The following is a 26,293-nucleotide window of genomic DNA, read 5'->3' as shown; positions in this document are numbered from 1 at the left end:
GAAAAGATACAGCCAAATGTTTTTTGGACTGCTTAGTCGACGTAGATAGTGTGCATGTTGACAACATTTTCATACGAATGGAACCATACTCAGGAGTTGGCGCACAGGAATCATATAGACTGCTTTAACTACTGCGTTTTAAATATAACAGTCATAACATAGGCCTATGTGATAAGGAGGTCGTCTACGAATGTTTACAATTGCGAAAAATTATGACAAGCACTTTATAAATATGATTACAATAGTTATGGAAAATCGTCCTAAACGAGTGGGTGGAGCGGGCAAGATGAGGGAGGTGAATCGTACGAGTGCGCGTTCATGAGACTTGCTGTTGCGAGGGTGGATAGTATCGTGTACGAGCGCGCAGGCAGGTAGTTCTGGAGAGTAATCACGTCACGGGTCCGCAGCAAGCATCGAGATGCTGTGAGGACAAGGAGACGAAGATAGGGACGCATTTTAAACCCACACATAGGCGATTAATTCAAATGCCAGAACATGCTGCGGTAAAACGGAGATTGACTCCACTCCATACTGAAAACGATCCGCGATGGCGTTACGATCGATTTTAGAGTCCCGAAACATACACTCATAAGGGGATTTAAACCATCCAGCGTCTTCTGCATCAAGAACTGAGCAACGAAGGTAAGGATAGCTTGCAAGGATTCGCTGAGTGTTCTGTGCATACGAATGAATGTATGAGGCTGGGAGAAGTTGGCGTGATACAGTAATGTTAACAGACAGCGCTGTAATAAAATGCAGATTTTCAGGATAATAATGTATTGCATCAGTATTAAAAAAGCGGAAGACAACGTTGGTCCGTGTGTTTCGGGCGAGAGTCAATGCACATTCCTAAATCTGCTGTGTAGCAACCATAGACATAATGTCAATGGTAGCAACGCAACGCAGAACAGCTCAACAAGCGGACACACTCGACTAGAATGAAATCACACTCGCCAGCTAGTTATCTCTTCCAGTACACATAACGACCATCTGTCCAAAAATGGAGTTCAGACTCCACTCCACTAGGTTACCGGTTAAGTTAAACAAATAAAGAATGATGACCAGCTTTAATTGCGTAACGGTTATCTGAAGCAGAAGTTAGCTAGTATGATCTCTTGCTAGCTTAAAGCTAACATTAGCCTATCGCTAGTGTTGTCTACTTGTCAATTGCTAGCAAGGTCCAGAAAGATCAGCGTTCACATCCCTGATAACGTTAGTTCCTAGGACAGGGTGGACACAGTCCGATTGTCTCTAATGTAGCGACAGAGTTATCATTAATTACTATTAAGAGCAGTTAGTTACCCAACGTTTACGTTTTTGGTAATTATACTGCCATGCCTTCAACATTATCCTGCTCACTTTAATGTCAATTAGATTAATTTTGCCAAATGCCAGTTTATGATGATTATGTCCCGGACTCAGTCATGTTTGTAATTTCAGCAACCAATGTACTCACTGACGACTATAGATGTTGCTATGCGCACTCTGAAGTGCAATTGAGTCTCCATGGTACAGAATGTCAACCAAAACGGCCTGAATGAGTTACATTCGACAAGGCCACACATGGAAGAGGGACTGAGCGCGAGCTTAACCTCACTTTGTGTTAACACATAAACCTAACGAAGGGATTTCCTACCTCTGCGCGGAGGTGTTTAATTTCCCTTCGTGAGTGCGCACACACGCATTCCCGAGTGACAGTTGTAGAGCATGCAGCTTTAGGTTACTTTTTGACTCGTGTTTTTCAGGAGGGTCTGAAGTCTTTTCATGTATTTGTTGATTTAGAGGAGTGTGCTTGAATGGGAAGCCATCGCTAGATTTTGTAGGTGCTGTTCCAATTTAACTTCCAGATAGAAGTCTAAAATGAGTGGATCCACACCACACTCAGGACCAGAGCCATTTCATAATGAGCTATTGTATGGTGTTCATGAAACCGTAATGTGCCCTTATAAAGCCGTTACATCAGCTTTTGATATTTCAGTTGTACTTACAGTGCTTGTCATGTCATTATTAGACATGTCATTATTGTAAATGAATCAAAGTTGCATTTTGCAACTTGAACCAAATGAAAGATGTTTTCAGCATCACATGAAATTACATACAGAAGGTAAACTAAAGGAAGAGATTCTTGCCCTTTATGTCTTCACTGGGACAGCTGACAAATCATAACATAGGGCATAACAGTGAAGTGAGTTGAAGGAATTAGTGAAGGTTCACCTGAGGTGCTCCATAGACATTTGAGGCTGTGCTTTTTTAACTACATTAATTAGTGTTGTTACGTGGTATTATGATTGTTATAGGATACTTTGATACAGGATATATGCTGTGTAATAATCAATAATTTGTGGTTACTCTACCATGTCGTAATGATATCTTGAATGTCTGTCAATAAGGCCCTAAAACACTCTTAATAAAATAAATCTGTCCAACCAGGATAACCTTGTAGTCAGCAATAGCACACAGAGAGAAGGAGGGAGATAGACAGAGAGAGATGAACCTTAAAATTTGTGACCTCTCGCAAAAGGCTGAATGCTGGCGTGTCTTTCTTTTACGTTTTGCCAGTTTCGTGGAATGTCCATGCCTCAGCTGACTCAATGTGCTCGCTCCCTCCATCACTGTCATTACGCTCTCTTTCCAACGCTGAACAGTTCTGCTCCTACTGCACTTCCATCTACACCAGTCACACACTCAGCCTGGAGTGACACAGATCTGCATGTCTTAGTCATACCAGTTAGCTCATGCATTACTCTACCACAACAATTGTCATTTGTTTGTTCGGTTGTTTCTCTCCGTTTTTACAGAGACTGAAATACTTTTTTCTGTTGATGACATTAGCATGCTGCTACCTGCAAGCTTACAGTGGTGTAGGACAGCTTGTCTGTTGAAGGGTGAAGTTGTCACTGTGCCGTGTTTATGTAACTGCATCACAGTCTTAAGTCTGATGTACTGTTGTGTTGTCAGAGAGCCCAAGGAGTTCAGTCAGGCTTCGCAGATAAAGAGTTGAGCTGCTGTTGTGTAAGATTTCATCTTTTCTCTCGAGGAGGGTTTCCCAATGCAGATTCCAGAGATCACAAGCACTGTATGTTTGTAGTGGCTTTTTTTCTACCATACCTGACTGGACTCATAAAACCTTTCAAAGAAAGGAGAACGGAATCTTGGTTAGTTGAAAACACCCGCTGCCAGACTATACTTAAGGGGTTGGAAACACTTGATTGAGATTATCAAGGCTATTCAAATGGTCTGATGATTCCAGTTAGATAGCTGGGAGATCTCTATGTATGCAGTGCATAGGGCAGAACTGTATTTAGAACTCAGCTCTAGAGTGTTATGATGGTTCTACTACTTAATGTGATTTGCTGTGGTATTTGTGTTCTAATCTTCACCAAATGTTGGGCCAGCATACAATAGCAGAATAGGTTCTCTCCATTTCTTTTAATGTTTGGTTGTTTCATTTCCTCATTTTCTTGTTTTCTTTTTTATATATATGTCATATGTCACATTAAGCCTTGTCTGAGCCCAATTCTAAACATAATGGTTGTTTGTTGATTGCTTTATTGTCTCAAAACAGTCACAGAGAAAATATCATTATTGCTTTTATAAAACATAAAAAAATAGTAGGCTAAATCCAAACATATAGCCTAAGAACACAAACGTCTTAAAACATACGCTACACGATCATAATGGTTGAAATAGGCTAGCCTATTTCTGTAATAAGCCTGACAACATAACATTGTGATGCCACTTTCAACTGTCAGAGGTTTCTATGGAGCCCTTAAAGTCCCATAAGGTGATATTTTGTTACCACAAGATAATAAGTAAGGGATAATGTATTGTCCGGAGGTCATTATCCAAAAATAAATCCCGACGGGGCGAACAACACCCCGACGCGCAGCGGAGGGGTGTTATTTCGTCCTGAAGGGATTTATTTTTGGATTATGACCGACGGACAATACATTATCCCGCTTATTATACGGTTACTTGCCAAAAACTATAGAAGACATTCCTCCAAAATACCTCTTTTTAATGATTTAGTTGCCGTTTCGTGATTTCCGCCAAGAAATAAATAGTTCTTCAAGCAAATAGAACTTTTAAGTTTCAGGTGTTGCGTAGCAACCCATTACTTGCTGACTTCAAATTACAATGAGTCTGTTACGTTAAATGACCGGACTACTTGCGGAATGATATGAAAGATGTGAATTAGAAGCAAAAAAACCCGTTGCCAATGACAGCGGTCAATATCTTTTCGCAGCGGTGAATATCAGGAAATATTCACCGGCGAACGTTGGGATGGCCCATTCAAATCAACGGAACTTTTTGGAACATTCTGAAGAGCCGTATAATAACAAGATAATATCACCTAGGACTTTAGGACTAGGACTCACAACAGGACTTTAGGGTTTCAGTTGCAAGATAATACTTCCTGAACCATTCACTTTCCGTACATCCAGTTGTGCTTCTCGCTTAGGATAGTTTTGTGAATACATACGGCAATCTGGCAAATATGCAAGAATTACAGTATAGTGGCTTAAAGGGAACAGGAATTCACAGTTAAAAAACGGGGACATTTCGGGGGACAGCTCCAGCCAGGGACAAGCCACCAAAAACGGGGACGTCTGGTCACCCTAGTATATGGCATCCTTAAACCCACTGGGATGACATACGGTATTAGGCTTTATGATAAAGATTTAGGCTTTGACATTCAAACTTTAACATTATAAAACATCTCTACTGTAATAACATATCTTTAATTAACAGCTTGAAGACAGTGCTGTATGAATTTGGATGCATTTTATCTGGGTACCTGGATTGGAAGTAAATCTTGATTAAACCATTATTAAACCTTATGAGAGGCTAGTTCACCAGTAGACCACTATGCTTCAGTGCTAAAACATCGGTGTTTCAAGTAAACCTTTACTACTTCTTAACCCTTTTCTGCAAAAATGTAACCTGTATTGTATGATCATTTTAAGCTTTGTATTAACATTGTATTAATGCCATGCTTCTTTTGCCCAGCCATGTTTCTTTTGACATCTGTAGTTTAGTTGAAGGTGAAAGAGAATCATCTCATAACCAAGGGCAATCAGAAGGGTAATCTGGGCCATTGATGTCTGGTGGTTCCTCCCTGCAGATTGCATCTTAGTTTTTAGTTTGCCTATCTTGACTCAGGGTAGAGGGAGGGGGGGGGGGGGTCAGGGTACTCCGCCTGGCCTGAGTTTGCACTTACACATATCTCAAATACACCCACACAGAGATCCCTTTCAGGAAGACGAATGCTAGCTATAGTGCCAGTGGAAGAACAGTATCTGTAGATGGAGTATTGGAGGCGTCCTGGAAGGTTTGTTTAATGAACATGTTATAACAGGGATACTACGAGAGACATTCCACTCCTTTTGATTACTAGACTGTGGATATGTAAGAGGACATCTCTGTGAAATAATGTATCTTTTTTTGTAATGATTCTCAAATTAAAGATGCATTACGGAGTTTAGGTCTAAAACACGGTGAGCTACCTCCCCAAAAAGCATGCAACACCTTGCAAACACTACCTACAGCACTGTTGGCACTGAAAAAAGCTTGCTGAAATGCGTCTTTTGGCAATATTGTTGGTGATGACGTGTTGTGATTGCTTTTCTTACATTATTGCGCGGTGTTTCAACCCAAACCCCAGAACTACATAGTGCATAGCATGGACGGCTAATTGGAACAATAGGTATGTTTACCTGTCCTTCACATGACCTCATTCCATCAGTATTCATTTGAAGATTGAATTTAATTTTCATCTGTGGTTGGGCAGTTGTTATATTGGATAGGTTGCTGGCTATGACTACTTATGTGACACTGAGAGGATTGGCCGCTGTGGGAAGTCCCCAACCAATAGCAAGGAGTTTAACATATTTTCCTGTGTATAACTAAAGTAAAATGCTCATAAAAATATACCGTCATCGAGTTTTGATTTTATATTCTGCCAGGCTTTTCTTTTGATAAAATTGCTTGGTTCTAACAAGTTTGTGTCAACTAACAGTTACATATTAAAACATATTAGTTTGTTTCTGTGAACAATGTTTATAGGATTAGGAGACACCCTTTGATTTAGAGGCTTTTGCCTTATACGAGTCTTGCTTGCTAATGTGGCATTAATAGTTGAAAGAATAAACTCAGTTGATTGACATCTACAACCACATGGCTGTGGCACAATTATTTTGTCATTCTTTGTATGTTGTAATGAATTGTGTAGTGTGTGATGGAAAAGTGCATTTGAAGGTTAATAGTGTAGTGAAAGCACTGTTTGGTCTTAGGTATGTTTTTGAAAATTAAGCTAGATGCCTTAACATTCTGGTAGGCATCACAAAAATAAAAAGTTGTTTTCATAGACGCTCCTTAATCAACCTCTAAAATTTCAGCCTAGGTGATTATCCTGCCATGCCTTCAACACTATCCTGCTCTCACTTTAATGTTAATTAGATTCATTCTGCCAAATGCCAGTTTATGATGATTATGTCCCCCAGACTCAGTCATGTTTGTAATTTAGGTATTGTCCAATCAGGAAACCTAAGAAGCAGGCAGCCCCATTGGCCAGATATTTTGCGCTGCACAATGAAGAGACGGTGTGGACCCCGATAGTCTGGTCGAAGTTAAAAGTAGATGCTTAAATCGCAGTTGGATTAATGTATATTTACAGTGATTTAGCCTGCTGGTAAGCATGGTTTGTGTATAAATGCGTGTGTGTGTGTGTGTGTGTGTGTATGTATGTGTGATGGATTTGGAGAGTGAGACGGAGAGAGGGAGAGCACCAGCTAGATGCAGGAAAAAGGCGTGGCAGCACAGCTGCAGTCAGCACCCTCGATACATCTCCTGGATAAAAAGGGGTTGGCTTTCACTACTCTGCCCACTCCCCCACTTCTATTCACTTCCTTTTCCTGGGGTTCTCCTACTGTATCTGTGTCATTTGTGATGATGGGTTCTTTAGACATTGGTTTGTGTCGTCTAGGCTCAGATATATGACTGTTTAAATTCCATGTCCCCCCCCCCCCCCCTCTATCTTTCTCTCAGGCCTTGATCGGGCCCTGATGCCTGGCTCAACTGCAGGTGGACTCTGCTAGAGGAAAGCACTCGGAAGCTCCAGAGGCAGGATGAGCGGCGGCACGGAACAGACTGACATCCTGACCGCGGCCATCTTGGTCAAGGAGAGATGGAAAGTGGTGGGTCATCACAGCCCGGCTCTGCTCTCATCTACTTTCTTTTTTTTTCCTCTCTTTACTTCTCTTCATCACTCTTTTTTTTCGATGTTCGCCCTTTGGTCAGGCATTCACAAATCCTTGTCGGGTCAAGCTGAGCTGTGTGAAGTAGCTAGTTAAGGGCAGTACTGCACTCCTTTTCAAGTGCCCTTCAGCTCAGCTCTCCAAAGGAACGACACAAAGCTGCGGTGACAGTGTTACGCACAGACTTCGCCCCGCTCTGTGCACATGAATGTTTGAATGAGAAGTGATGGCTGTTCTTCATCCTCTCCCAGGTCTTTAAATCTTGCCCACTCTCATCTCCGTCCCTCTAATCCTCACTCATGAAGCGCTGATTGAAGTTATGAGGAGGGCTCTTCGCTCCCACTGACCAACCCCTCCCCACCCCACCCCCCCCACAGACACACACACACACACACACACAAATGCCTTAAAGTTGGCCCTCTCCCCTACCAGCTTTCCTCAGGGATCAGGGATATTTCAGAGTCTGCATCCCAGTTGTCTCAGTGTCTGCAGTGTCAGGGGCTTATTGTATCAGTGTCAGTGCGCTGCTATTTTGGGCAGCCCGGGCTATTTACGGGCCTGTTAGTGTTTGGTATGGAGGCAGAGACTCTCCACCCCGTGCCCACAGAGACAGCCTCGCAGGGTCCTCGTCAGCCTGCGGGGGGGGGAGGGGGGCACATAAGGTGAGGGCTGTAGTGCCATGCTACTGCCACCCTTGTGTGGAGCTCTGTTACGTAACCAGTGCCTCTCATCCTGATGCAACCGCTGAGAGGGAAAGAGGGAAAAAGGGAAAAAGAGAGGGGGCAGGGAGAGAGAGAGGGAGTAGGGGAATGCAGAGACATACGACGTGGAGAGGAGAAAGATGGGGAGTGAGAGAAGCAGACGGGGAGAGGCAGACAAAGCAAGCATTTTCTGACAAGGTTGCTCCAAGGTTGCAAGAAAGAAATTGTGCATTTGAGTTTAAGAACGTCTCCAGTGGAAACGTTACATAATCACTGTGGCTTGAAACGTCATAACCAAATCCCATTCAGGTCGCAGCACCAATGTGGAGTCTGCTCTTGCCTCCACATCAAGGCACATGAACTAACAGTGCTCTTGCCCCTCCCCTCTTCCCTGCTCCTCCTCCTCAGCTGAAGAAGATCGGAGGTGGGGGCTTCGGAGAGATCTACGAGGCCCTGGACCTGCTGACCAGGAGCAGCGTGGCTCTCAAGGTGGAGTCAGCCCAGCAGCCCAAGCAGGTGCTGAAGATGGAGGTGGCCGTCCTGAAGAAACTGCAGGGTAAAGCTGCCTTTTGTCTCCCCCCCCCCCCCTCTGATCCATGTTCTTGAATGTGTAATTAGGAACTGGTTTCCCCACCCCCCGGGTTATTAACAGGATTAGAGCGCCAACTGCCAATATTGTGTGCCCATTGCCACGGTTCTCCCCGGCCTGTGGAGCTGGAATGCAGTTATTGCAGAACAACAGAGGGTGGTGAAGAAGGCACTGGATGCCACCATTTGAGATGCACGTAATGAAAATCAAATGTTTTTCCGTTAGTTAGATCTGGTACCAGTGCATTTTCTGTGTATCAAATTTCACGGGTAGAGATCAAGTACAATCATCAGTGAACATAGTACTCAAATTAAGCTTTTCATTCATGTAGCTCCTATAGAGGTTGGGGTCTAACGCTGCCAAGAGCATAGATGAGGATACAGTTACATGGAAGACCTCTGAAAGAGAGAGGGAAATAGGAAACAGGAGACAAGATACCATGGGTAGGAAGGACAAGTGAATCAAGATTTAGAGTTCTGTGAGGGCAGAATGGCAGCGCTGTGCCTGGTCAGATTCTAGGTGCAGCCCCTGGCTCTCACTGAGCTCAGCAAACGGTAATTCTTGTTATATGGAAGTGCCAACGAAGTTCCAGTTTTCCACTCCCTCTCACAGCAGACCTTTAAGGGAAAGGAATATAATCTGACAGTTTTGCTGGCGCAGGCTTTCAAGAGCTTAATACCTTGAATGTAAGTGCCTTTGATGGCTGACATGCTTGATAGAATCCATTGTATGATTCCAGTCCCAGATCGGCTTAGCATGCTTGAAGAGGCCCATTATAGAAGCCATTGTTTACTATTTTGTATGTGCCATCTTTTAAAAACACCCCACTTTCTCAAACATTGTTCTCAAGCCAGCTTCCTACAAATAGGCTAGTTGTCAAGGTGCGCTCTCTGCTTCTGTCTTGGGGGGGGGGGGGGGGGGGGGGGGGGGGGGGGGCAGAACTATTAAACCTCTACTACACATGTGCAGTTATCCACCAGTGGTTTCTCTGTATCTGTATCGGTATCAATACTAACAGTATTGTCCGTTGAACAGGTACCAGGGGTTATGGGTTTAATGTTCAGAAAGTGGGGATGTAACTGAGGGAAGGTCTTTGGGGTCAGTCACCCTCCACAGCCCTCACATCTCCATGTACACGTTTGAGGGAATACAGTCCACCACCTGTTATCACTTTGGTAATAGGGAAATGGGTTATGTCCTCCATGTGGAAAAGGCTTTGGATGAAAGCATTTGCTTAAAAAGGCTGTTGTTTATGTTGTTCCTTTGTTTGAAATCCCTCTCTTCGGATCTTAAAATCTGGAAAGGGGATCAGTCATTACTAGCTACTTAGGGAGACATCTTTGTTTCTTTCTCTCCCTCTCCCTCTCGCTCTCTCTTTCTCTCCATCTATCTATCTATCTACCTCTCTGTCTTCCTTTCTAGCCCAGCGGTTCCCTAATTTTTCATCTTCTGGCCTTCATCATCCTCCTCTATTTCTTCTCCCCTGTCAGACAGTAAAAATCAATGTGCCTGGATCATGTTACTGTGGCTCTCTGGCTGATAGGCCTGCTGCTTCCTGTTAAGGCCTAGGGGATAACATGAAACCCATCACCCCATACCCCATCACTCACCTCAGTACCATTCCCTTAACCCTGTGCACACGCCCACATCAGTGCAGCCAACGGCAGGTTTTGTTTGTGATCTTCATCAGTGAAAACCTGTCCTGTCAATTGAATTATTGTACATAAAGCATACATGATCAGGTGACTAGTTCCTTAAATTCTGCCTTTGACTGAACTTAGGGCAGCGGGGCATAAAATCAGTCTATCTGCCATCCCATGGGAGAGCTCAGAATATTATGAACATGTGCACGTGAAATCAGTCCCACTGGATCTTGTAGGACAGCACCAAACACCTTGAAGTGCTGATCTCCTTGGCTTTGTTTGAGGCTAGCTTTCATGCTGTGAACCTTGACTTTGTTCACTGTGTGTTCACAGGAAAAAACCATGTTTGTCGCTTTGTGGGTTGTGGTCGCAATGATCGCTTCAACTACGTGGTGATGGAGCTTCAGGTATGAGCCAGTTACTCCCTCTGTCCTCTGTCCTGTTCTCTCTCTCTCTCTCTGTGTGTGTGTGTGTGTGTGTGTGTGTGTGTGCCCGCGCACATGCCTCTGTTACATATATCTGCGCCGGTATTTCCTGTTTTCATGTTTGCATGAGTAATTTATTGATACATTATTTTGATAATACACATGTCAGTTTTGTACTGTCTGGATTGCCATGATATTAAAACATTTAGCAAACTAAACCCCTTAGGCTAACTTAAGAAGTCACAGAATGTCACAGGTAGCAGTGACCTGACCTCTGAACTCTGTTTGCCCTTGGCCGGGTCAGGGTCGGAACCTGGCGGACCTGCGGCGCAGCATGAGCCGGGGCACGTTCAGCGTCAGCACCACGCTGCGTCTGGGCCGGCAGATGCTCGACGCCATCGAGAGCATCCACTCGGTCGGCTTCCTGCACCGCGACATCAAACCGGTGAGACGCAGCCTCTGTGTGCGTGTGTGTGTGTTTGGTCGTACACGTGTTTGCATAAGTGTGTGTGTGCACTTTATTTACTGGCTAAGAAGATTAATTTATATCTGATATCGCTGTAATGACTTTCTTACCGTCTCTTTCACCCACCTTGTTTTCAGTCGAACTTTGCCATGGGCCGCTTCCCAAGCACCTGCCGCACGTGCTACATGTTGGACTTTGGCCTGGCCCGCCAGTTCACCAACTCATGCCAGGAGGTCCGACCGGTAAGTAAACCCAAAAATGTGTGCGTGTGCGTGTGCGTGTGCGTGTGTCTGTGTGTGTGTGTGTGTATACCACTGGAAGGCCAGTGAGTATTCAGTGAACATATCAGGTGCAAGACCAGATGGGCGTATATCCTTTAAATGTAACTTTGTTACTGACATGAGGCCATGCACTTCTGATGATCTCCTATCCAAGAACTAATAGTGTGGCGCATTCGTGTTGAGTAATCCAGTATATGCCATATACTTTCATTTTTTCAGCCGCGACCAATGGCAGGATTTCGGGGCACTGTACGGTATGCTTCAGTCAACGCACACAAAAACAAGGTGAGGACTTTTAAGTTCAGCTTCTCCTGCCATTCTTTATATCTGCTTTGCCTTTTTTATTTCATAAACTGTTTTCCTGGTGTTTACCCAGACCCTTATGCCCTAATATTATAGTGCTTTTATAAACTCAATTATAACATCATGCGTGTTCTTATTCCACAGGAGATGGGGCGGCACGATGACTTGTGGTCCCTGTTCTACATGTTGGTGGAGTTTCTTGTGGGCCAGCTACCATGGAGGAAGATCAAAGACAAGGTAACAACATCTCCCTTTTTACAACTGATGTATTTCAATCTGGTACATGGAGAAGATAGTTTATCAGAATCTGTGGCCCACTGGAAATAAAGCTGATAGACTGTACAAGATATACAAGGAATTTGTATCAGTACAGGTTTGGTTACAATATATATTATATAGAAGGAATATGAACTGGATAACAGGTAGGGGAAAAACAGATGTTCAGTCCAGAACACAGAGTAAAATAAGAAGGAAAAAAGAACATAAAGAAGAAATCTTTGAGAAACACAATGGAGCTACTGTTTGCTTAGGAGTAACAGGACAGACAAATTGTAAGAGGGACTGTGGCGCTGTTTTTCCTGATTTGGTCTGAATATGGCAGATTTGGTCTGAATATGGCAGATTTGGTATGAATATGGCAGATTTGGTATGAATATGGCTGTTTGCTTGTGTCATTCAGGAACAGGTTGGGAAGCTGAAGGACACCTATGACAACCGGCTCATGCTGAAGCACCTGCCAGCCGAGTTCACCATCTTCCTGGAGCACATCAGTACACTAGACTACTTCACTAAACCAGACTACGAGGTAATGGCGGAGGGCGTTTCTATGTGTGTGTGCGTGCAGTATTCCACTTGGACAGAGATATTGTACATTTGTATTGCCTGTGATTGACAAGATTAACACATTTAAATTTAAAAAATTCAAATTCAGTGTCAGTTCTGGGGCCATCAAGGCCACAGATAGTTCCCCTTCCACCAAGGCTTCACTTGTCCAGGGAGCCCAGCACACTAAGCACATCATTTTGGGTGCGCTTGCTGTCAACACACTGAGCCAAGGGACATAAGCTTTAAGCAGAACATTTTGTGTTCCAGCTGCTGATGTCGGTGTTTGAGAACAGCATGAAGACCTACGCGGTTGTGGAGAACGACCCGTACGACTGGGAGAGGATCAACACAGACAGCTCTCAGACCGTCAACACCACTAATGCCACACCCCAACACCATACACGACTCACCCCGGCACACATGGGGTATGGCACAAACCGCATTACATTATATTTCAATACAGTTAATGACAGGATTGTGAGGTTCCATCTAATACTGTTGTATGATATGTAGTGTTGCTAATATTGTTCTTTTCACTTAACAAATAACCTCCCTACCAAACAATATTATACATCATATGCTGTACTATACTGCATTGTGCAATATGCAAACTGTATTATGTAGTATGCTTCATGCTGGATAATGATCAAGGCTCAGTGCATTATTGAAGTGTGGCGAGTGCATGAGTAGTCCAGAGTCCAGTGATAGCTGAAAGTCAGCCTCATCTATTTTTCAGTAGCCATTTCTCAGTTATGCGTCTGTTAGTCAGCCTGATGTAATGGACCTTCCCATGTGCCCCTGTGTTGCTGTAGCATGGCTAATGCCTCGCTGCTCCCCGGGGACCTCCTGAAGGACCTCCTCAAGGAGAACACAGATGAGCCGCTACAGGATGAGCAGCTCAGCGACGGGGAGAACAACCCCCCTCTCCTGGACCGCTACCCCGGTTCCCCTGGCCAGCCTACCAACCAGCAGGAGCCCGATGTGTGGGAGGAACTGGACCGCAATTGCAACCACCTCCGGCCAACTGCGCTTAAGGTTACCACCTCTGAGAGACATCACAGGGATTAGTATTGTGATATTAATAAATCATAAAAGATTTTTTAAATGATTACAAAAATAACCAGTACTAGTAATGTGCAGCTTCACTATGCTGTTAATGTTAGTCACCTTTAGGATAACAATAAATACCAAATAGCATTGTATTGGTAACGGTTCCCTATCGCAGTTGGACTGCGATATAACGAATGGGACATGACGTAGTCATGGGACCAATCGAAGCACTATTCACTCACGCCGGAAGGCCGAGATACGCCTAATCCCTCTCTTGAGCCCGCCCCCTCAGGAGCCTTTAAATAGGGATGATGCATGTCCCATCCGTTATATCTGGTCCCTGCTTAGGGACAGTGCCGCCGCTCCCATAACGCGAACTACGCGCTGTGCGTAGGGCACCAAGTCCTGAGGGGGCACCAAAAAATAGGCAACTGAAAAATCATCATAGTTATAATAATTATAATGCCGATATTATTTCAGTATAGAAATATTAGGCACCTTTTAGGCATGTATATCACAAAACTGGCAGAACAAGAGATATATTTAATTGCTCAAAAAAAGTTACGATGGTGCCCCCCCCCCCCCCCCCCCCCCCCCCCAAAATAAATAAAAATACACACTCAACTTCCCAAGCTCGCCATGGGTGCCCTTTCCTATCTCAGTGGCCTGACGAACTTTGACAGTAGGCTAACTTTTCGAAAATGGCCTCAAAAAGACAACAGGAGTTAGGGGCACAAAAAAGAAAGAGAAAGAAACTGCGAGATGATGCCCGTGCATCACTTTCAGGTAAGTCCATGTTTAATCATTGTTAAATACGGGAAATGTGCTGCTAATTTAATGGTTAGCCTATGCATACACCTCAAACTAGCAGACGTTATTAAGCGCCTCTCAACTGCACTTGACTCCACAAGCATTTGTTACTCCAACACGAACAGGTGAAACTTGTAGCGAGAGATCATCATGCCTCGACTGAAGGACAGACTGCCCCAACTCAAATAGAGTATCTTAAATCACGATTAAATTGGAAGCTTGCACATTGACTACTGGTTGTTTTCATATTTCATATCAGCATTCTTTACACATGATGAACTGGTGTGAATATGAACTCATGAATATGAACTCCTTCATAAGAAGTGTCACAGGCACCCATTATAATTGTAGAAGTTAAATCGAGGAGACTATAACATTAGCTAGATAACTAGCCATCATTTCCTGCAAACGGAAATCTTCCATTTAAATGGAAGGTTATTCAAAGTTTCCTTAGCTAGCTAGCTAGCTAGCATAGCACCTTGATAACCATAGCAACCAGGAATCACAACTTTAGCTGCAAAGTTATGGATCTGTAGTGACAAGAGGTGTTTTAGCTGTTCTACATAGTGTGTTTACAAAGTAAAGTAAAATTGTGTGAATTTTCTGCTTCTAAATCTTTGCTTTATTGAAGAAGATTGCTTACTTATATACTTCTGCTTTTAAGTTTGTATTTAAGGATGACTATTTAATTTCTACGAAGATTTTGCACATCCCAATACTTGTCTGTATGTATGTTTTGGCTGTTCTGTGTACTGTGTTTACAAAGTGGATTTTCCTTTTTCGTTTTAATAACATGTTAAACTGGGGGGGGCATCATAAAGGAGTTATGCTTAGGGCACCAAAATGGCTAGCAGCGGCACTGCTTAGGGAACTGAGGTTACGTAAGTAACCGAGACCTTTTGTCATTTCATTATTAATTATTAGCATATTATGATATGGCCTTCAGTTGAAACTGAACCATTTATAAAAGCAGACAATATAATCATATGTTTTCAGACTGGCAAAGAGGATGAGCAAAACCAGAATCAGGGCAATCTGAGTCTGCACACAGTGCACAGTCTTGCCTCTCCTGTGAAGATCGGCTCTGACGCCAGCCCCTCAGATGCGCCTCTGCTGAGGAAACTGCGGAACCTCCACAGCCTGGACCTGGAGAAGAGGCTGACCCTGGAGCCCAAACCCAGTACAGAACGCTTCCTGGACGCCTGGTGAGAACAGATCTGGGGTCAGCCTTTATGTGCCCCACACAGCTTACCATAGTTTTCAAAAACCAAACACTATGTAAAATCTGTGCTTATCTCTCAAAGAACTGTATGATTAATGACATCCTGCCCCTACACATTTGATAGTTTATTGTTTAGTTCAATAAAGAATTCATTTCAGTTCACCAAACATTTCAGTTCGGCCAAACATGACCGGAAGTTAGCTGTGCAGTAAACAAACATGAGCTCTTCCTTACATTGTTTCTTTAGTGAGACCTATTCATTTGATGATGAACTTATTTGTGAAACAGACTTACTATAACGTTTCAAAATACATCTTCTCAGCGAAGCGAAGCAGCAGGCTGGTAACACAACAGACAAACCGTCGGTCCACAGCCAAGGCCTCGCCGTGCTCAGCAATGGCGGCCCTGCCGACCGCATCTGGCACTACGACGAGGAGGTCCTCTCAGGCGGCGGCTCGGCCAAGCGTGGCTCCCCGGGCTCCCCCGCCGGCCAGGGCGAGGGTGCCGCCAGCAGCAGCTTCGTAGCCCTGAACCTGAGCCTGGGCCGCGGGGACGCCAACTCGCACGACTGGGTGATGGTAGAGGCGCCCTCCAACCTGCAGGAGCGGGGCAGCATCAGCGGGGGCCTGGCCACGGGGGCCAAGGTCACCATCAGCCCCTCCGAGGAGGGAGAGGTGGACGAGCTGGAAGTCCTGCAGCCCCACCAGGAGAGTCCTGCTCAAGGCGCTGGGGACGGCCCTGGAGACGGAGCGGTGTGCTTGCAGGGGGAGCCCAGGGCCGATCAGCAGGAGCTAAGCGTGGAGACGGCAAGCACCATGCCCCCTGTAACGCCCACCAGCCCAGCCAATGGCCTGCCAGAGGAGGCGCTATTACAGGTAAGCACTCGGGAGATCAAGGGTCATATGCTCTGGATATACTATAGCATACAGGGTCATGCACCTAAGTTTGGGTCATAATTGAATTTCTTGAGTTTTAAAATGGCTTTTTTGGCTTCATGTATGCTGCCGCCATCATCTCCAACCAGATCTGCTTTTTTAGGTGTTCCTCTTAGTTGCCTTGCTTATGCATCAGAGCTCATCATGAGAAAAGTTTAATTTGAAGTCTGCCATGATTCTCATGTTTCCTAACATGTTAAGTTGCTATGAACACAAAAGACCTTTTAACTGCATATAGAACACATAAGTAGTATAATTGTTTTAGTATGCACCATCTAGTGAATTAATGTTCAGAAAAACATATAAGTTAATTATACTATAGTAATTATATGAATTACTGTGAATACTCAATACCCAATATTCATGGGAATACCGTAGATGACAAAGACCTTCTTTATGTCTCTCTAATGTCTGTGAGTGGTAGTGGTAGGGAGATATCAAGTGTCAGCCAGCCTTGACCTGAAGCTCATCATGTCGGCAACCTGATCTCCAGTTCACTCTGCCAAGGCAGTGTTGCTCAGGTCATTCCCCTCTGAGGTCTCAGAGCAGGGTTTCTTAACCTCGAGACAGACTCCCCTTTCAGCTAGATGTCAGGGCTGGTTTTGGTCAGATTTAGGGAAGGACACAAGGACTGAGTTGGTTTTGGTCAGATTTAGGGAAGGACACAAGGACTGAGTTGGTTTTGGTCAGATTTAGGGAAGGACACAAGGACTGAGTTGGTTTTGGTCAGATTTAGGGAAGGACACAAAGATTGGGTTGGTTTTGGTCACTCACGTTGACAAGGACAGACGGCTATTTATTTACTGGAACCTACCGATGTTTCCTCCCCAACTTCCGAATGTCCTTTCTCCTTTGGTCCTTCCTCTCTCCGCCTTCCATTTCACTCCCCTCCTTTTCTCCACTCCCCGCCCCGCCCCTCCCCTCTCTGTCTCTGGCCTCTTTTCTTTAACACTTCCCTGGAACTGGCACATTTTCTGTTATCCATCTGCTACACAAAATTCTGCCTTTGGCATGTCCCCATGGTCCCTATTTACATGGTCACACTCCCCCCCATCTTCCTCTACCACTCCATCCCTTTTCTCTTTTCTTTTATCTTTGCTTTAATTCTCTCTATGTCTCTCTCTTTTTTCCTCTCTTACCCTCTCATCTCTGGTGATGCACTTTCTTCTCTCTCTCTCTTCCCTCTCTCCTCTCCTCCTCTACACTTGTGTCTCATCTCTCTCCCTCCATCTCTCCACCTCTCTCCCCCATGCTTGTAGTTCCCCACCTCTCCCCCGTCTCCGCTGGAGGAGGCTGTGTTGCAGCAGCCATGCGGGCCCCTTCCTCTGCCCCAGCGCTCCCCCAGCCCTCACACCAGCCCCCACCCCACGCTGTCGGACCCCCTGCGCCGACGACCATGTGTCCCCCGCGGGGCCGGACTGTGCCGGAGCCGCTCTGTCGACCCGCAGCACCTCCACCACAACCTCAACCACCACCACCACCACCAGCAGCTCCAGCCCCACCACCATCAGCACCCTTCCTCCTGCTCCTCCTCTTCCTCCGCCTCGCTCCTCCCGCCGTCTCCCGGCACATCCTCGGGCCACGGCCTACGCTCGCCGGGCCACCGCAAACTCCCCGCCATCCCGGCGGGCGCTTCCAACAGCAAGATCCCTTCCGTCATACGCATCACCCGCGCACAGCTCCAGCAGGTGAATAACCACCCCTGGTACCATCTCCCACCCCCACCCCCACCTGTCACTGTCCCCCACCATACCAGCCCTTGCTTTTGAGTTGCTAGTCCAGCACACTTTGCACATGGCTTTCATCATTTTTGGTTTGAGCTCGTTTGTTGGCAAGTTTTTTGTTTTCGTTTTCTTTTTTCGTGGTGTACTTTTTTCGTGGTGTTCTTTTTCTCCTTGAATTGTGTATATTTTTGTGCAGTTACTTTTTTGTCGTTAACTAAATAACCAGTGAATCTCAGTTCTACTATTCATAGAACCGAGTTTTATCAGATGTTGAACATTCTTAGGAACTGTTGGCATGTAGAGGACCTTCCAGCCTGCATTTTCTTGTCTTTGGTGGTGTTCTTGTGCTGGTCCTCTCTCACGTCAGTAATTACCTGATTCCTGGCAGCAGATTTGATGTCTTGTGAGCAGGTAATTTACACTTAGTGGGGCTGTGGGACTTACAGCATTACCAGGCTGTTATCTGATTAATTGTCAGAGTTCTGAACCACATCCTGATATGTTCTAACTCCCACAGATGCTTGAAAAGCAGCAAATATAGACATGGATATAAAATGCCTCCATCTCACTCTCTCTTTCTAACTGTAATTTCTCACCTACTTCCTTTTCTCTATCCTACTCTTTATTTAATTTATTGAATGAATTTATTTTGTCACTCTCATACTCTTTCTCTCTGTCTGTCTGTCTTTCTCTCCTTCTCTCCCCCTGTCAATATCTGTCATTTTCCATAGCTCAATGCTCAGCGTTTAGCCACACACTCCTCCCCGCCTGCCTCCAACACTTCCCCTCACTGCCCCCTGGTGGACAAAAATGAGAATGGCAACAATTCAGCACAGGATCGCCCTGCCACCCCATCCACGCCACCCACCCCTCAGGAGCGCTGCCCACGCTCTGCCTGTTCTACTCCTGAGGGGGACCCCCCACCCAATGAGGATCCATCTCATCCCAGAGGCGCCGGCTCCATGCCCAGCCTCGTATCTCCACGCTCCTCACCCCACCCGCCCTGCAGTCCCGTGCCGCCCAATGGACATTTTTCACCCCCACCCATGAATGCTGAAGACGGGGTGTCAGAGGAGGGACACCTCCGGGTGGATGCCGACACAGGCACCCCACCAACCCATGAGCAGCAGGTGCAGCAGCAGGAGGAGACGCCCCCGGAGGAGGTGGAGAAGAGCCGCAGCTCCCTGATCCCGCGGCCCAAGCTCAGCCGCATCCCCGTGCCCAGCAGCCTGCTCCTGTCTAGCCCCACCTCCGCCACGACCCCCACAGGCTCGGCCAAGCAGAAGCTCCTGCTGAAGAAGGCCCACCAGCACCAGGGGGCGACACTGCTGTCTCCCTCCCGCTCTCCCTCTCTCTCTCAGCGCTGCATCGCACCACAGCCAGCCTCCTCCTCCCCGGCCACCGCCGACCGCTCCCAGGACGAGGAGTCCCTGCAGGGCGTGTCGGTGTCGGACCGCCAGGGCGACGAGGCTCCGTCCCTCTCGTCTTCATCTGGTCCGCTGTCCCGAAAGAGCCGGATCCCACGCCCGCTGCGCTCAGAGGGGTCTCCTGCTGCTCCCGAGAGCCGCTCTTCCCAGTTCGTGCCACGCCCACCGCCAGGCAAACCACCCAGCCGACCTAGCATAGATGGCCGGTAAGAGCCCTGAGAACCCCCTGTTCTCCCCTGTCAGAAGGTTTCTGTTCTGTCTCCTGTGTAATCTGATAATCATAGAAATTGTTAACGTGATCATCAATTTGCTGTCTGAAAGCAAATGCGCACGCTTCATTGGCAGAATGTACTTTTGTAGCTAGCAAAATTAGATTTGACAAATCTTTTTGTTCTTGTCTTTATCTCAATCTGACTTTTTCCTCCACTCACTGTTCATTCTTCTACTTTATCTTTTGATTGTCTTCCTTCCTTCCTTCCCTCTCCCATCACTGCTCCCTCTCTCTCTCTCCCCCTTAGTCTTAGGCGGTACCGTATCCGTGCAGGCAGTGGTGGTGACTCGGAGCTCCTGAGCTGCCTGGCCCATCTGATGCAGAGCAATATGTCCATGTCTCCGACCGGCCGCCTGCTCCGCTCCTGCTCCCCCCACCTGGGCCGCTCCTCCCCGCGCCTGATGTCCGGCGCCCACCCACACCACCGCAGCTCCAGTGCCTCGCCCCGCTCCGCCTCCTCCCTGCAGCGCTCGGCCTCCTCCTCGCCCCCCTCCCGCCCCGGCCGCAGCCGCTCCCCGCCCAGCCACTCCAGCAGCGCTTCTCCCCCGGGTCCTAATGGCCACCGGTCGCACCTCCAGCCGCGCCATCTCCACGGCTACCTCACCCAGAGGGGCAAGGCCGGCTGCGGGCACGTGCACAGCCGCGACGCGAAGTGCTCTAGCAAGCTGAGCAGATAGTCATCAGCCTCTGTAGACCGTGGGAGACCACCTGAGCGCTAATCGTGTGTGTGCGTGTGTGTGTGTGCGTGTGTGCAAGTGTGTGTGCAAGTGTGTGGGCGCTTTCAAATCCTTTGAGATCATGCAAGAATGACTGTGATCTCAGGTGAAGAACCGATGCCTTCAGTGTGTTGACGACATTTGGTGTGACTGTGCCAGTTCAGCTCCATCATATGCAGAGAGTGTTTAGAACTGTTTTCAAAACGTGGAATCAAAGACTGTGCCAGTGTGTGTGTGTGTGTGTGTGTGTGCGTGTGTGCGCTGGACAAGGCCAATGAAGCACTACTGTCAGGCGAGCAGAGCAGATGAGGTCAGGGGCTGGGCTTGCGGGAAAGGGTTACTCCATAGCACCCCGAGGGGGCTTTTGCTAGAAAGGGATTTAACTCAACACCTCAAAACAGGCAACACTTCCTCTGAATGAGACAATAAGCAACACTTTGAAGCCTCAGATATAGGTTAGTATAGAGGGGATCTCTGGGTCCCCTACTCTTGTGATCATAGCCGCTTTGCCATTGATGCTTCAGGCCTTGGATGCCATTCAGTGCTGTGATCAGTACTAGCATATTGTATTTGTTAGGATTTAATTCTCATAGAATGATTGCGTGATTACTGGATTCCCTTCTATCCTGTATTTAACATAGAACCGTTATATTTCTATGTTTAGAACATAGGCGTAAGTCTGTACAAATATGCATCATCAATACATGCTATACAAATGCAGTATGTGAAGATTTCTGACAGCTGGTCTAGAGAGACATAAGCTGCTGAAAACAATCATGTGTGCTGTTAAGAGATCCTAAAGAACCTTCAAAGAAAATGTTGCCTAAAATGTTGTCACACTAACTAAGTTATAAGTTCTACCTTCTGTACAATATTCTCTCCCGCATTTAGATTTATTGCATATATGTTTTGTCAGCCATTGGTCTCTACTAGACTAGACTCCCAAAAAACAAAGACTTCCTGTGAGGATCTCCTCAGTCTCAGATCTCCTTTGTCTCGCACACCTTACCTGACTGCTCAGCGTGCTCACCTGCATTCCGGTTGCATTGTTTTTATTGTTTACGTCGCGGAAATGATTATCTTTCCTCTTTACTCGTCCAATATGAACACTAGCACGCATTTCATATGGCCCGTAAAAGCATGTGGTGATGCAGTAATGACCGTGCATCACGAGCATGGTCGTGCATGGCTGTCAGTATGTGTACGAATGTATAATGTGAAGCTCACACTAATTGTCTGTATGTGTGTATGCAGATATGTGTATCAAGAAAGGATGCACAACATGTGTGTGTGTGTGTGTGTGTGTGTGTGTGTGTGTGTGTGTGTGTGTGTGTGTGTGGATTGTTTGGAGTTGGTCATCTCTTGATCTGTTAGTTTATAGTATTTATTCAGAAGTATTTATCACTTGTCCTGTGCAGAACAAGCATTAGTCGAAGCAGTGGCAGGTTCACTGACAGACATACACTGGCTTCTGGTTCGCCTTTTTTATTTATTCCTTGGAATTCTTCAATTCTTTCCTCTATTCTTTCTTTTTCTGTCTACCCCCCCCCCCCCCTAACTAGCCACCTTGACACCAACACTTAGTGTGGGGGTGTGGGTGTGTACGCTCTCGTAAATGGACCTCTTAATGTGGAGCCCTGACTTCCTTAACAAGATGAGGGAAAACAAAGCAGACGTTGAAACAATCAGATGAGTGTTTACACAAGTTGAATTTGTGCCTGGGGCATCAGTTTAGGGGATGAAATTGCGATCTACCCTACTGTCTCAAACCAGACGAAATCAAGTTGTAATCTATTTTTTGTGTACATAAGAATTTATGTAAGAAGATAAGGCTGGCGCGGACACTGCTCAAGACTGAAACACACAGACAAGGCTGCTCCCCCAGGTGTCTACTCACATGCTCGCTCGCTCGCTGCACACTCCTTGTCATCACTCTTGCTAAAACACCACTAGGATTGCCTTCGTGTAGATGTGCTCATTTAGTTGATGCTTTTATCTAGAGCGTCTCACAGAGTAGGATAATGTACACTTTTTGTCTTTAATTGCACTCCCTAGTAATTAACCCTGTGACCTTTAGATTGCTGTCCCCGCGCTGCAAGAATTGAGCCGTAGGAACACAATTGTGTTAATATGCGTGTGTAGTTGCTTTGTACCCCATGTTGTCCTGACATGCCGTATAACAGGGCAGTTAAATTACATGCAGTAGATTCTCTGTGTCTCACAAAATGAGACAAGATAACATGGCATTTCGTAAGCTATATTATACAAACCAAATGGACACCCCAGTGTGAGGAATGTTTTGAAGCAGTTTTGAAAAGGACCGTGGTAACAGAGGATGAGTCTATACTCCCTCAACAGACCAGACCAGAGTAACATTAACATTAAATGCTAAACCTTGAGCAGAGGTATGAATGAAGTTTACAGTGAAGACCTAAGACAAAAGTGACTAAACATTTAGTCAATTTGAACTGACATCACTACAAAATGGATGATTGTCTCATCTGTCCCTTTAAGACTTAAGCTACAGGGGCCAAATGTTGTGACCGCAAGCTCAAACACTGAAAAGGAATGGCCATTTCATTCAGATACTACTTGCAAGATGCAACATTGTAATGGAAAGGGAAAGTTCTGTCCTGTACAAACATGCACTACGTAACAGTGTTGCTGGGAACTGAAATTCAGCAAGCACCTTTGCTGCTAAATAGTATTGAGATTTAACTGCAGTTGGCAGCTGCCATTTTAAAATCAAAATCCCCCTGGGATTTGTTTGATAGCTTTTAGAGCGTTGGATTGTGTGATTCCAACAGTTTTAAAGAGTTTCTACACTTTGCATCACTTGAAGTGAAGTCTCTGAAGTTAACGCTACATGTTACCGATGGTAGATATGGCTAGTTTGAAGTACCACAAAAGAAAATGAGATGGATACGGTTACATTTGTTCTTTTTGAAGTTTCATTTTGGAATTTTCTGAGGGGCCAATATCACCAAACACAATATTATCTCAAAATGTTTTATTATATATTTCTATTTATTTATTCTTATCTATTTTATTTATTTTATTTGAGTGTTGGTGCAGGTTTTTGTCATGAAGGGTAAATGTCTGCCAAAACAGTATCACAAACAACTAAGTCTAAATTTTAATTTCTATATGCTGTTCCTTCACCCTCAACACAAAACCCCCCAACCAAATACATTTTATCTCAATGTTGTTCTCCCCCACTGCTTGTAAGATGCACTACAGGGAGCAAAGCTTTGATCAAGCCTGTAAGCAGATTCTCAGTCTCAGAGGATCCACAGATTCTTGAGGCAAACCCCATACTAAACATTACCTTCCCCTATATTTCATAACATCCTCCAACTCTCACGCGGATTCAGTTTGAATTGATTAGTTGCCCAGACAAAATGTCTAAGCTCTAAAAAGAGTAGTTTTATTTTATAGACTAGATCTCATCTAAATGACTGATTATCATGTCTGACACATTGGTATATACAGAAAGAGTCATGCTTTATTTAGGCCTCTGTTTTATCCAGAATATAATTCACATATTTATATGACTAGTGAAATGCTCTGATAGCCCAAATGGAGTGTTTTGAAAAACATTTTTATCAAACTTCTCAGTCTGTGGACCAATTGGGATTGCCATCTCCCATATTAATATTCCGAACAGACCTAGCCCAGTTTGTCTGTGGCCTTAATGTATGAACTTGTGCCTGCACCCATCTGCAGTCAAAAGGGATTTTCAGTTCTTTGGTTCTCTTAATAATCCCTTGAGGAACTTCAGTTAGAAAAATATTTTCAACAAGAAACTTGCAGAACCCTTTCTTCACAGTAAGCAAGTGAAAAGGTCCCTTTGGACTGAAAAGGGATTCCAAGTAGAGTCTAGTAAGAGTTATATAATGTGGGCAAGCTGAAATGCCTTTAGTGTCTGAAGAGGTTGTAGGTGACTGTGCTGCACTATGATGGAGGGTGTGCATCTACATATGAAACATAAACCACAGGAAATGGGGAAAGAAAAAAGCACTTACGCCCTTACCTCGGAAGGGTGGTGCATCACTGCTTTCTAATCGTCTCCCTATCGGTCACGATTTCATGGTAAAAGTGCCTGTTCCAGCATCATTTGTGTGAAAGAGACTGGAATATGAACAGGTCCTAGATACAGCGTTTAGAATCAGTGCTCACTGATGTTGGCTTAACGTGGTTAGAGAACAAGGTTACTAATTGAGACTAAATTGAGGATGGATGCTCCCCCTCAGTTTGCCCATGTAATTACACTGAAGTAAATTCAACTGACAAAAAAGGCTTTCTATTCCCATTGATCTGAATTGATTTTCAACAGTATCTTCAAAATCACTTGTCTTTTATGACTGGACTTACCTGGTATGAGAGATCTTACACCAACAATTTCAACACTTGTTGGTGTTTCCCATATTCACCAGGCCAAAAGACCTACCCACAACAGAGTCCATGATTTGTTAGTATTTTGCCATAGTTTGATATTGTGAAAGACACGTACTAGATATGTGAATAATAACAGAGCAAGGCTCTGTTGAAGAGCTGGTGAAATATGTTGACATTGACAGACAGAACCACAGAAAAAAGTGTCAAACTTTTCATCTTCTCATGTCACCCTTATCAACGAAATACATTTACATGACTCCATTATGAATCGTTTTTGAAAGCTGAATTGTGTTTGTATGAGCCATAGCTCCCTAAATGACGCATTGTCTTGCATTAACGTGATCTGCGAAAGAGGTGCGCTGAAAGGTCATATGAGTACCTGCATTTACTTAACATTATTTCTATCCCGTGCATACTGCAGTGAAGGGATCAGCATTTTGAAAACTGCGCTGCACAATACTTTTGGTATTGGAAGCCGTTGAGAGATTATAAAGACATTGCATATCTCTCATAGTGACATGGTATTTCTGGTGACTTGCACTGGTATGTTTGCCATATCTCAATGACAGTGTACTGGACCTGTGTGGACCAACAGATCTCATCCGATCTCTTCTCTGAATGTCTGTTCATTGCTTACTAATGAATCTGCATGTGTGTGTGTTTGTCCATTCTGTCATACATACGCATACTATGCATTGTGTCGCTTTTCTGTCCTGGTATGAAGAATGTTCCAGAAAAATGTCAGGGGCCTTCCCCCAAGTCATGATTATGTGTAGCGTCCAATAAAATAATTGAACAAGAAAATGTATGCTGTTTGCTGATGGGTGTTATGTTCACTGCTTACCCAAATGAATGAATGATTTAACTTTTTAGATCTGATTGAGTGCTACTTGCTCAAGAGTTATGTCAGTATTCTGACATGGAGGAAAAACGTATGTACAGTCGTTAAAGAAAGGGTGTATCAAAGGGAATGGATTACATTGTACATAACTGTACTTATTTGTCTTATTAATTTCATTTGTACCATATGAATATCCTGTACAGTGTTTTGTTTGTTTTGTTTTGGTTCCTGTTTTGTTTTCTTTCAAAATTATTTTGTATTTTATTTTTATAAACTGGTTATAAATAAAATATTCATTCCGCATGCAGACATTATGTGTGTAGCCTGCTTTTTGCAGTTTTAACATCAATTTATGAGGTGAGCTTTAACATGACATTAATACTAAGAACATTTTACATTGCACAGGGACA

General features: G+C 44.9%; 1 protein-coding gene across 2 annotated transcripts; it reads left to right on the top strand.

Moving 5' to 3' along the window:
• Positions 1-389: 389 nt before the first annotated feature.
• On the top strand, positions 390-26,192 carry ttbk2a (tau tubulin kinase 2a). Of its 2 annotated transcripts, XM_031580346.2 has the most exons (16): positions 390-642; positions 7,048-7,196; positions 8,366-8,513; positions 10,523-10,596; positions 10,919-11,059; positions 11,218-11,322; positions 11,581-11,646; positions 11,809-11,901; positions 12,344-12,469; positions 12,757-12,914; positions 13,302-13,524; positions 15,346-15,554; positions 15,894-16,446; positions 17,766-18,194; positions 18,962-19,863; positions 20,176-26,192. In XM_031580346.2, exons 2-16 carry the CDS (start codon positions 7,128-7,130, stop codon positions 20,603-20,605), a joined length of 3,726 nt encoding a protein of 1,241 aa, XP_031436206.1. In that variant the 5' UTR covers positions 390-642; positions 7,048-7,127; the 3' UTR covers positions 20,606-26,192. The 2 variants fall into 2 exon arrangements, with proteins under 2 accessions (XP_031436206.1, XP_031436207.1); XM_031580347.2 differs by lacking the exon at positions 17,766-18,194.
• The last annotated feature ends 101 nt before the right edge of the window (positions 26,193-26,293 follow it).

The sequence above is a fragment of the Clupea harengus genome, chromosome 14, assembly GCF_900700415.2.
Source record: "Clupea harengus chromosome 14, Ch_v2.0.2, whole genome shotgun sequence".
In the NCBI taxonomy this organism is placed as follows: domain Eukaryota; kingdom Metazoa; phylum Chordata; class Actinopteri; order Clupeiformes; family Clupeidae; genus Clupea; species Clupea harengus.
This window is presented reverse-complemented; position numbering and strand designations above follow the sequence as displayed.